The 12,525-nt window shown below is 40.0% G+C and overlaps 1 protein-coding gene across 1 annotated transcript in view; it reads right to left on the reverse strand.

Moving 5' to 3' along the window:
* Positions 1-1,204: 1,204 nt before the first annotated feature.
* Positions 1,205-12,525, reverse strand: part of FBXO9 (F-box protein 9) — a 44,176-nt gene continuing 32,855 nt past the window's right edge. Inside the window, exons 12-13 of the mRNA XM_047101788.1 lie at positions 11,998-12,149; positions 1,205-1,810 (exon numbers count right to left, since the gene is read on the reverse strand). Coding sequence (XP_046957744.1) covers positions 1,702-1,810; positions 11,998-12,149 — 261 coding nt within the window. The 3' untranslated portion in view covers positions 1,205-1,701. The remainder of the gene's footprint in view (positions 1,811-11,997; positions 12,150-12,525) is intronic.

Here is a 12,525-nt window from a genome sequence, read left to right on the forward strand (position 1 = left end):
TTCTCTGTATATATTTTTTTATTTTAATTTTTGTTTTAATAAAGCACAGGAGCAGGGGAGAGGGGGCAGAGGGAGAGAATCTTAAGCAGGCTCCACACTCAGTGCAGAGCCTGACGTGGGGCTGATTCCTACAACCCTGGGATCGTGACCTGAGCCAAAATCCAGAATTGAACACCCAACTGATGGAGCCACCCAGGTGCCCCGTTGTTTGTACATTCTAATATTCTCACAATACAGGTATATTGCTTTTGTATTGAAAACCTATGTACATAAAATTTGAAAAAATAGTATTTTCAGCTTCAAGGTAAATACATAAAAGTTGCTTTAGTGGTCACCAGAGGGAAGCTTTGAACTTGATCGCCACTGGCTATATGCAGCAGGTCTTCTAATCCAGGCATGGGTGGCAAAGCAGAATCGACTCCCACTCTCCTTAGGAATCTATTTTTCTAGCTCTATTTGATTACGTCCGAATCAGATGTCCTCTTAACCTGTATGTCAAAACTAGTAGTCACATCATAAAGAGCTGCCTTCTCTAAGGCATTTTGCTTCTCTCTCTCTTTTCTACCTTGAGGAAAACATTTCTCAGATTGTTACACAAAGCCAACCTAAGCAGAAGTCTCTTCTCACACACACGCTGGATGCTTGGTTTTCATCTTTAACATAACATGTAGTAACTTTCTCCCACACCGAATTGTAGGAACTTGGGAAGCATCTCTTAATGTCAACATGAACTTGAAAGCAACTGGCTGCAGATGCTGATTTCTGAAAGGACGGGAGTCTTCAACCCCAGCTGTGTCTGAATGTCCAACAACAAAGCTGATTCCAGGAGAGTTCTGCCACACACAAACTCTGAGACCACACAGCAATGGCACCATTATCAGGGAGGTAACACAGCATACTCAGTGGCTGGTTTTCTCCCCACTTTAATTCTGGACAGAGTTGGGCGTGGGTTGATATGATCATCTGCTGCTCTTTTAGGAACAAAGGTGCCCAGCTGAGTTTGTTGAAGGGCTCCAGGCCAGAGTTCAGTCTGTCACTTAATGTCACACATCTGTAAGGTGCCTAGATGAGGCTGGAGTATGGAGAGTGACAATCTGTGGCCACATACGGAGACCACAGATATAAGGAGGCAGATTCCTAAACCTTCGCTGGCTACCCAGGGCTATGTTTTATTCCAACATTTAAAAAAGGCCATCTAAATACATTTTCTTGAAAGAAATGTTTATTATGTTTATTGGTCAAACAGTTTCAAACAAATCCAGAACAAGTTTTCACATTTTGAGCCTTTAGTGCAGAGAGACTATGTCATGCGTGAAAGAAATGCTGGTCCAGTGGAGCCCTTCCCTGATGCAATTAATATTGGGATGATCAGGCAGAAAGAGAATTATGTGACAGAGCTCTGCTCAGAAATCCTCTTGAAAAAGAACAGGATTTAAAGCTCATTTTAAGGTTTGTCACAACATAAATGTGCTTAAACAACTTGTAATCTCAACTTCTTAATTTCAAAACAAAATACCCCAGGTATCAACTATCCCTTTAAATAAAAAAAATAATCAATTTATACTCTTCTTAAAAGAACTCTAACAATGTAAAATAAGTCCCAATTCCATATATATATATATGTACATTTATAACTTAGGTGCTCTTTTGCTCTATATACTTTGATTCATGCAACAGTGACAGAGGACTGGACGGAAGGCCCTAGAGAGGCCTCTCCGAGAAAGCAGTGTAGCTCCTCACTCTGGCGAAGAACAAGGGGGTGTACATCTTGTCAATCTCAAAAGCAGTGACTGCAGTCTCACCAGTTGATCTGCAAGAAAGCACAAAAAGACCAGTTACAAGGAAGTTGCAACTTATTTAAAATTCTTCCATCTTTATAGGGGAGGGCTTATCTTATAGTCTTTATTTTTAATTCATCTCAGTAAATTCTACATGATAGAGGCATGATAAAAGAAAACCACAGGCCCCAAATGGTGTCACTTAGACCAAGTTCCCAAACCAGGGCCTAATACATAAGCGAAATGCAATTTCAAATCAGTCAGGAATTTTATGATGGGTGCCCATGCGTCTGCCACATGGGCCCTCTCCATCCCCCAGAGGACGAGGAGGTAATCTGCATGGGAAGACTCCCTGCTCTTTCCCTCTAAGTGAAAGCAGCATTGCCTGGGAAAAGCCTTTTCCTTTGTTAATAACCTTTTTGTCCCCACCCTCCTACAAAAACCTTCCATTTTGTGCAACTCCTCCGACCTCCCCTCTACTTGTTAGATGGGATGCTGCCCAATTAGTAACTTATTTAATAAGGCCAATTAGACATTTAAAATGTACTTGGTTGAATTTTTGTCATTTAACACATTTGGTGGCAGCAACAGGATCCCAGGTGAATTTCCAGCAGCACTTGGGGACAATGAGAAACAGGTATGGTACCTGTGACCCTTTGAGTTCACTGCCTTTCTCACCATTTTCAGGGCTGTGGGTAAGTTCCTCTCAGTTCTGAGTTTTTTGTTGTTGATGTTCAAGCTCCCCATCTAGCTGGTTTTCCTTTACAGGGCAGGTCAGCTTGAGGTGGCAGAAGGGTCTGCCTGAGCCAAGCCCCTAGCCTTGCAGACCACAATTTCCTGGTAGAAAAGAAGGTTCCTCAGGAATTGGTGGTGGTGTGCACAGGGCCTTCTTACAGGCCGAAACACTGAGGTGCACGTTTCCCAGGATGGTTTTGTGCAGAAAAGGCTATCAATAGTGGGGATCTTGGAGGCCAAAAAGCCGCACGAATTGGTGGGTATGGGTGGAGCACTTAAAGGCTGTTAGAGGGCTCCCCACCTCAAGAAGTCTCCTGGGATAGAAGTTGGTCATGGAACAGGTTAGACAGGCACTAGGTCACCTACCAACCTTAAGAAACCTTCCAGGCAACAAAGTAGATTGTAAAACACACAGTTCCCAACCCCATGGTGCATCCCTTTTAGGTGTTGGTTCAACTTGGAGAAACGCAAAGGCCTACCTAATGGGATCCTTAAATCCTAGTAAGTCAAGCGTGCCATGTTCCAGCACACCTGCTTATTCCGTGTCTAAGAACTCTAGTCCCAGAAGTTTTAGATATCCAGCAAAAATGGCAAAATCCTCCTAAGCTTGTTTTGTATCTGAGGAACTTGGCTTGGTAACCATCAGGTTGGGTGCCCCAAAAGGCAGCTGAACAGAAATGTGGGTTAACTCCGTGACTAGGGTCCTACCAAACCGCCGCCAGCCCTCAGAGGAATTACAACCTAGAAATACAATAGCCAGTATGGGGAACATGCCAATTAGATGAGATCATTTAAGAAGTACACTTGCAAGCAAGGGTTTCCAAATTAAACAGGATGGGAGACTTGTTTTCTGGCATGCAGAGGCTTTCAAAAGGTTTTAAAATTCCAAAATAGTTTCACTGAAAGATTTGATCACAGGAAGTTAGTGAAATATTAAACACAGAAAAGGTAACTATCTAAAACAAGACTTTTAAGACTCACATGACTCCTAGTGCTTCCTCTCTGTCTTCCTTTGGGTACTCACTCTAGTCTGAATTTTTTCTTCCACTCTGAGAAGGCTAATAAAACCATAAACAAAATTCTGCCAAGTTAATGGCCTTACAGGCCATTCCCTGTTACCTACCTTCAATATCTACCTTCAAAGAAGGGCCCTCATGTGAACCCCTCTCAGAGTTGATGAAGCTGAGGGATTTTTCTCATAAGCTGCTACATTATTCTTTAAATAGTCAAGGGTAAACTGGCAGATACAGATACAGATCTTGCCAAAGTGATCCTGGAAAAGCTGGCAGAAGCCAGCAAAAGGTGAAAATTCTTATTGGAACCAGCTCTTCCAAATCTGTCTGCCCAATTAAAAAGAAAATAAAATCACACTGTCCCTTCCCTTCTAAATCCAGACCCATTGGTTATTGATCCCTTCTCTCCCAGGGACGGCTATTGCCTCCTTGCTGGTCTTGTTTTGTGTAACTGGTCTTGGTTTTCTGCCTGCCTGGAACATACAGGTTGTTGGTTCTTTCTTTTGGCCATCACTGTGAGTGGTTCTAGATTTGGGAAAGTTGATATCCCCTACACTCTCTTTGGTGACCCATCTTATACCCGAGGGAGGCTATTCAGTATTGCCAAAAATACTTAGAATTATGTACCGAGAGGGGAAAAAAAGCAAATTGAGGGCACTGTAGTTGGATAGATGGAGCAACCTATGATTTCATTTGAATTCAATCCAATTCTTTGAAGAACTGAAAGCAACTGGTCCTGATGTTACAAATCTTTACAAAACCAGAAATATAGCTCTATAGGCAATCATGAGTTCACCTATGCCTCTAGCAATCCCCAGACTTGCCCTGTTTATCTCAAACAGCTTGTACATTATTGGCCTTAGGAAACCAAAGTTCCTCTAAAAGGAGCTTGCATTTTCCCCTGTACCTTTTAAATCTAAATGTTCAATGTTCTACCTGGTCTTCTCCAGGAGCTCTTTAGTCCATCTCGTTAAAATGAAAATTTAAGGGAGATAATTCTTATCAAGAAAAAAATAAAACAGAGAAAGATTTTTTGGAATTTTAATTACCAAGGACAAGCACAAAACTTAATATCCAAAGACAGATATTATAAAAAAAAAAAAAAAAGCTTTACCCCCTAACCAGGTAACCTTAACCTATTCATCATCTACCAGAAAAACAAACTCACATCCAACTTTCATTAACTAGTAAATCCTGTACTGATTTCATAGCAGAAATTTCAAAACCAGCTCTAAGTCCCTGAGCCTGTCTGTTCACATGTGTCTACAAGTGTGTTATGTGTTACTTTCTACCTCCGCATGGTATTGCTAAAACGAATTTCTAAAAAAGCTCTACGTAGTTGGTTTGAAGGCAAGTGCCTGTAAGGATGGGCAGTCTGAAACTCAGAAAGAAACCCAAATGTTTAAGTTCACAGGTTTTGGGAAAATATTTGATATAAAAAACTAGATTATGGTTGATGGCTTAATTAAAACAAACATGTTTTTAGTTATCAACATTAAATATAAAACTTACTCTACCTGAGTTTACTAGCTATTTAAGTTCACGTTCTCTCTTATAAGATGTAGCCACACAAAACATAATAGCTTAGGATAATGGCTGACTTTAATGTCTAATGTTTAATAAAGTTCTTGTAGGTAATCTAAACATAATTCAGGATATTTCAAAAATAAAGACAAAAGTTTACAAATGAGCTTTTCAGCAATATTTTCCCTAAGTTTTTTATTTTTTATTTGGATAGTCTAAAACCTTGAAGTTTTACTGAGTTAGGTTAAGTAAGTCATTAAATATGTAGGTCATTTCCAAATAAGAGAAAATTCTAAAACATTAATTAGTAAACATAGGCTTATCTACTTTTGGCTTCCTATTACAGAGAAACAAAAAGATATTTAAACAAGCTAATGCTACACTAAAAAATTTAAAAAGGATGGGGCGCCTGGGTGGCGCAGTCGGTTAAGCGTCCGACTTCAGCCAGGTCACGATCTCACGGTCCGTGAGTTCCAGCCCCGCGTCAGGCTCTGGGCCGATGGCTCAGAGCCTGGAGCCTGCTTCCGATTCTGTGTCTCCCTCTCTCTCTGCCCCTCCCCCGTTCATGCTCTGTCTCTCTCTGTCCCAAAAATAAAAATAAACGTTGAAAAAAAAAAAATTAAAAAAAAAAAATTTAAAAAGGTACATGCTTATAGAAATTCTAAAATATATTCATAAATATGCAAATTAAAAAATCTAAGCTCACTTCTTAGTTTTCACTAGAAATTAAGGTTTCTTAAGGGTTAAGAATTCTAATATACATAATTAAAGCCACTAAAAATAATTAGGGAAACATCTGTATATGCCAGGAAAAGTAGGATGTGTTTTTAGTAACAAAAGGTATGAGAAATGGAGATGTGTTTTTTGTTGAGGAAAAAGAAGTTTTATCCTAAAATGAAGCTGGCTGTTTAAAGGGAAATAAAAATTTTAAAAAGGACAAAAAGTGTAGAAAGAAGTGGTGGGGCCCTTGGGTAGCTCAGTCAGTTAAGCGTCCAACTTGGGCTTAGGTCATGATCTCACAGTTCATGGGTTCAAGCCCCGCGTCGGGCTCTGTGCTGACAGCTCAGAGCCTATAGCCTGCTTCGGATTCTGTGTCTCCTCTTCTCTCTGCCCCTCCCCTGCTCCTGCTATGTCTCTCTCTCAAAAATAAATAAAAAACATTAAAAAAAAAAAAAGTTTGTAAAAGGTTTGCAGAAAGAATCTTTGAAAAGGAATTTTAATGTGTGGTCAAGCTGGTTAAGATTAAAACTTATTTTAAAAAATGAGTTTTAGGGGTGCCTGGGTGGCACAGTCAGTTGAGTGTCCAACTTGATTTCGGCTCAGGTCATGATCCCAGGCTTGTGGGATCAAGCCCCCTGTCGGGCTCCACTCTGAGTGTGGAGCCTGCTTGGGAGTCTCTCTCCCCCTCTGCCCCTCTCCTCTGTTCTCATGCTCTCTCCCTTACATAAAAACTAAATAAGTTTTAACACCAAAATAAGATGGTGTAAAATTAGAGTCTGGCTTTCTGTTAAGAAAACAAAGTTTTCTTGGACTTTGGTCTGCTTTTGATAAATTGCAAAAATGTCTTTACCTTTTAAATATTAAGTTTCATAACGATTTGTAATCCTATTTAGGCAAGTGCTTTAAAACCCTTCTTAAAAATTTTTGAAAAACTTCCAAAGGACCTGTTAAACTAATGAGGCTTACTTAGTATGCAAATTACATGGAAAGCATTGTCAAATGAGTTAACACTAAGCCTTCTCTATGTTTGTAAAATTGTGGCACATATGGATGAAGTCTACTCTGCTTCCATAAAAATGGCCCCTCATCACGAGACTCTTGTCATCCTGATGTCCTTGTGACATGGCAGCAGCCTGCTTCTAAACTGGAGAAATGGAGCTGAGTAAGTAATGACTGCAAATGAAACCAACACTTGGGTTATGGGAAACCCAAGATGGCCTGGTTCTTTCTGGCTCCCTGGCAAATCCCATTTTTTTTTTTTTTTAAGTTTTATCTATTTATTTTGAGAGGAAGACAGCAAAAGTGAAGGAGGAGCAGAGAGAAACAAACAGAATCCCAAGCAGGCTCTGCGCTGTCAGCACGGAGCCTGATGCAGAGCTCAAACCCACAGACTGTGAGATCATGACCTGAGCCGAGATCAAGAGTTGGACAATTACCTGACTGCACCACCCAGATGCCCCACAAATCCCATTTTTCAATTGTTGCATTCCTACCACAGGACATTTAAAAAGACTCAGATTATAAACAGACATTGATAGACTGGTTTTGTAATTTTATAGATGTTTATCAGCAATATTTGACCTGACTGGTCACCACCACTCCCCTCCTCCCAAAAATCTACTTTTGTTCCCAGAAGCCTTAAACCTCCACCCTCTGGACTCAGAATACTTGCAGCTGGACTTCATTCAGTTGCCACTTAGTATGGGTTATCAATAAATGTGTTTTTGTTATTATATGGGTGGTTTCTAGATGGGTCATGACTGCTGTAAGACAGATGCCCTCACAGGAAAAAATAAGTAACATTAAAAAATGTGTTTCCCATTTGGGGTATACCTTCCACTTCATCTCCAGTGATCAAAGCGGCCATTTCACCGGATTAATCATACTAGCCTTCTTGGAATTCTTTTTTTTTTTTTTTTTTTCTTCAACGTTTTTTATTTATTTTTGGGACAGACAGAGACAGAGCATGAACGGGGGAGGGGCAGAGAGAGAGGGAGACACAGAATCGGAAACAGGCTCCAGGCTCCGAGCCATCAGCCCAGAGCCTGACGCGGGGCTCGAACTCACGGACCGTGAGATCGTGACCTGGCTGAAGTCGGACGCTTAACCGACTGCGCCACCCAGGCGCCCCTTCTTGGAATTCTTAATGAAACCTTACAAACTTCTTGGAATTCTATTAGTACACAACCTTCTGCTGAACCCCTGTTGTCTCATGCTCATATAACCAGCTACTACAAGTCTCTAATGTCTTGTGTTCAAGCCTGACATCAAACGGTTCAAGAAGCTTCTGGATCCCAGTTCAGAGAAACCTGTTGATCACAGTTTAGAGCTTGGTGACTACATAAACGTCAGAGGAAAACAACCCTCCAGCCCCACTGGAAAAGGACCTTACCAGGAGTACCAGGTGCTCCTGACCACTGACCCTCCTTCAAAACTAAGAAGTATTAAGCCCTGCGTACACATCACACAATTAGAGAAGGCTCCACCTGACACCTGGTCCTGTACAGATGCTGGAGACCTCTGTATCAAATTGACAAGGAAAAGATGTAGCTGACATCAAGGTAGACTCCTTCCTTCCCAGATGATGGATCAACACCTCATATGCTAACTAAACGTAAACGCCTTTCTCCTCTTCGCCTTTCCTTCATTCTGGCATTGGCCTGGAAAGATAACACCCTCATCTGTATCTCCTAGGCCATTGCTAAGGGAGATGGGGTGTATAACCTCTGGAATTTCTCTAAATTTACACTGTTGAATTAAAGAAGACCTATGAGGAGACATTCATGATTCAGATTCACTCCTTTTCACAGGTCCCTATTTTCTTGGTTAGGGATAAATATAAATGAGGCTATGATCAAGAACTTCTTAATTCTCAAAAGTATTGCAAAATCTGCTGCTAAAGCAGTAGCACAACAGAGATCCTTAGACTCTCTAGCCAAAGTTGTCCTTGATTATCTTTTAGCTGAACATCTTGTGTTGTGGCCAACACCACCCACTGTGACTGGATTAAGAACACTTAGGGGGAAGTTAAAACTCAATTATATAAGATCACTGAGCAAGCCCCTGGGCTTAAAAAGATGACTCCTTCAGCAGGGTCTTTGACTTGTTTTTTCTTGGTTTGAGTCTTGGAGACCATGGCTCTAAAGTATACTCCCACTATTGGGTATAAAGTAATAATCCCTTTGATGCATTATCTTCTCTCAAAATCTTTGAATGTATGTTCACAGCCACTGATCAGCAAGCAAATGATCTCCTAAGACTGGAATGTGAACCTGAAGCTATGACCTAGCAACATCATAGAGATTAAGGAAAAGAATCAGGAGCTATAGGTACCACACAAAGGATCTACAAAAGCTGTGAGAAGTACAGAATGGTAATTGACAGTTGGTGCTAATGCCTTAAATTTTTATCACATCTCTCAGTTAAGCTGAGAGTCTGATCAAAAGGGGGAACTGTTAAAGGGGGAACTATTAAGAAAACCACAGGTCCAAAATGGCATCATCAGAATGAGCTCCCAAACTGCAGTTTCCACCTCCCTCAGAAATGTAGTCTTAACTGGTCAGTCAGGAATTTTCTGATGGTACCAAGGAGTCTGCCACATGGGCCCTCTGCAATCCCCAAAGTAAGATGAGGTAGTCTGCATAAGACACCTAGCTTTTCCCTCTAAGGGAAAGTGTCCTTGCTTGAAACAATCCTTTTCTTTTGTTAATAACCTTCTTGCTTGGCTCTCCTATAAAACCTTCCATTTTGTACAGCTCCTCAGAGCTCCCCATTCATGAATCTTTCAATAAAGCCAATTAAATCTTTAAAATTTACTTGGTTATTTAATAGGCATATTATTAAAAAACTGATAAATTTAGGGGCACCTGTGTGGCTCAGTTAAGCAGCCAACTTCACAGCTCAGGTCCTGATCTCACGGTTTGTGAGTTCAAGCCCCATGTCGGGCTCTGTGCTGACAGCTTAGAGCCTGGAGCCTGCTTCAGATTCTGTGTCTCCTTCTCTCTCTGCCCCTCCCCTGCTCTTTCTCTCTCCAAAATAAATAAATATTAAATTTTTTTTAACTGACAAATTTAGAAAAGTACAAAGAAAAATCACTCATAATTCCATCACCTAGACATAGCATATGAATTACAGTTGACCCTTGAACAACGCAGGGTTAAGGACGCCAACCTCCCACACAAAAATCTGCATATAACTTTTGAGTCCCCCAAAACAGAACTACTAATGACCTACTGCTGACTGGAAACCTTTCCAGTTACAGTCGATCAATACATATTATGTATGCTATATGCATTATATACTATAATCTTACAATAAAGTAAGCTAGAGAAGAGGCAAAGTTATTAAGAAAATCATAAGAAAAATACATTTAAAGTACTCTATTTATTGAAAAAAATCCACATATAAGTGGATTCATGCAGCTCAAACCCATGTTGTTCAAGGGTCAACTGTACTTCCTTCCAAGGACCTTAACCTGTCTATTGAGCTTTTCTATTGAGATCATACTGTTAGTAATCCTGCTTTTAATTTAACATTCTGACATATGCATTTCCTCCTATCAATAAATACACTTCAGAAGTCATTTTTAGTTCCTGTGTAATATTTCACTGTCTGCCTATATCACAATTTACTTAATAATAACAATCCCCTTTTTTTGGAGATTTAGGTTGTTTTCACTGTTTGGTAATTAAAAATAATATGATATTTTTTATTATATCCTTTGAACAAATTTCTAAGAATAGAAATTCTAAGTTAAAGACTATAGGCATTTTAAGGATCTTGTTAAAATGTAATTTATAAAGAATTATAGTCCTATAATAGAATTTAATGACTTAAATATTTGCATGATCAACAGCATGATCACAGTTCGGAGGGAGAAGAAGCAGGTGACAAGTTAAACTACTATAGCCTTTTATTTGTCTCCAAAAAGGTGAGACATAAACAAAGGCTGAAAATTCAAGTGACTTTATAAATATTGTAAGGAAATCAATGTTATCATTAGCAGTTATAGATGACACCTATCATGTCCTTTTTCTCCTAAAACGTGATGCTATTTGTTTGGTTTTACTCTGGGTTTGGTATCTTTCTTTAAAAAGAAAAAAAAAATTCCACGCACAATTTTACTAAGTGAAGCAAAAGAGGAGGTATAGGACTGGTAGGTAAGAATTAAAAGAAAGAAAAATGCTTTCTCAGTTCTCAGGACCTTTCATATGAGTGGGGGGAAAGTTCCTTGTAAGGTGGAAACAAGACGCAGAAAGTTTTCGACCCTGTGGTCAAGGCTATGAGGTAGGTTAATAGGAGATGACCTCAAAACTTGTCTCTGAGAATTTCGGATTCAATTTTGGAACGGAGAACCCTCGACCACACACCAATATTCCTTTAAACCTAGCAACAGTGAACCTCAACATCCACACAAATTGCTCTTTCTCTTATCTCTGTACTGCTCCTTTCTCACACATATTCTTCTGCTCATTAACTATTTCACACAGGTAATCCTAACATAAAGAGCTTTAAATTAGGAACGACCTGATAGATTTGGCTTTCGAACACAGATCTTTTTAGAAGACTTATTACTCTTCTACCTACCATTTTATTAAAATCAGTGTATAATCCCTGAGAATAAACACAATGGAAATAAGTAAAAAAAATGGTAAGACTGAAACCCAGGGGAAGAAAACAGATCTAGTGTTTTAAAAGTGCCTTGAGTAAGTCAACGAGTAAGTAATGCACGGACAGCTTTGAGTGACTGAGTACCATTCTGCTTGAGGAGCTCGACTTTCACTTCCAAAGTGGCGGCACCAGTTCCCACTCCCAGGGGCACTGGGGAGAGTTCCGCCTCCTGGTCCACTCTCAGTTTATCTCCTTTCGGCAAGTTTCTTGGTTTGCAGTTGTTGTTTTGGTTTTTGAATGCCTGACAGAATAACACTGCCATAGAAAAGACTGTCATTGGCCCGGGCCCTCTTCCTGGGCAGGTGACCCCCACCCAGAAAACGGAAGAACATGACCGGCTTGAACCGGCAGCACTAACTACCACACTGAGAGTTCTCTAGGTAAGTACAACAGACTTGAGCGCATCTACGGGAGCACGTAACACTCTGTAATGTAATGCTGTTTTACAATGTAATGTCAACTCTGGAGGAACTTGAAAGCTATGTGAGGGTTTTCTAAGCCTGACATCAAGTACACATTTATTGTGTAACTCTAGTATTTGTATCACATTCACCTACTTGTATGTAACATGACAAGAATGATGTATCCAGATGAGTTTGTTGAACCTCTGGTGGCCACTGGAACACAGCTGTAGCCCCACATGAAAACTCTGATCTGCTTCTGGTACGGGGACACGACGGAAGTATCTGTATTTATAGTCAAGTGGTTTCTGTAAAAGAAAAAGTATGTGAGCCATAATGAAACCTCAACTCACTGACACGTAGAAATATCATAGGAATACATTATGCAAGAGTGATGCTAAAAGTAACATGGCATCTGCACAGAGCAGAGGTGTCCTCAGTATCAAATAAGAATGTGTATGAGTGCTCTGACAAATGTTAAAGCACTCTAAAGTAAGGTTTTCTATCATCGACTTAGTTAATCATCACAGTAACCCCAAGTGTTAAATATGATTGTACATTGCTAGTTAATGGCTAAAAGAATGAAGACCTAGGGAGGTCAAACAAGTTAATCAAAATTACACAGCAGTTGCAGAGTTGGAAATGAAAACTGCTATCTTCTACATATAAGCCCAGTACTTCTTT

The sequence above is a fragment of the Lynx rufus genome, unplaced genomic scaffold (assembly GCF_022079265.1).
Source record: "Lynx rufus isolate CCGP_SWC_20201006 ecotype Redwood Valley unplaced genomic scaffold, mLynRuf1.p SCAF_6, whole genome shotgun sequence".
Classification (NCBI taxonomy): domain Eukaryota; kingdom Metazoa; phylum Chordata; class Mammalia; order Carnivora; family Felidae; genus Lynx; species Lynx rufus.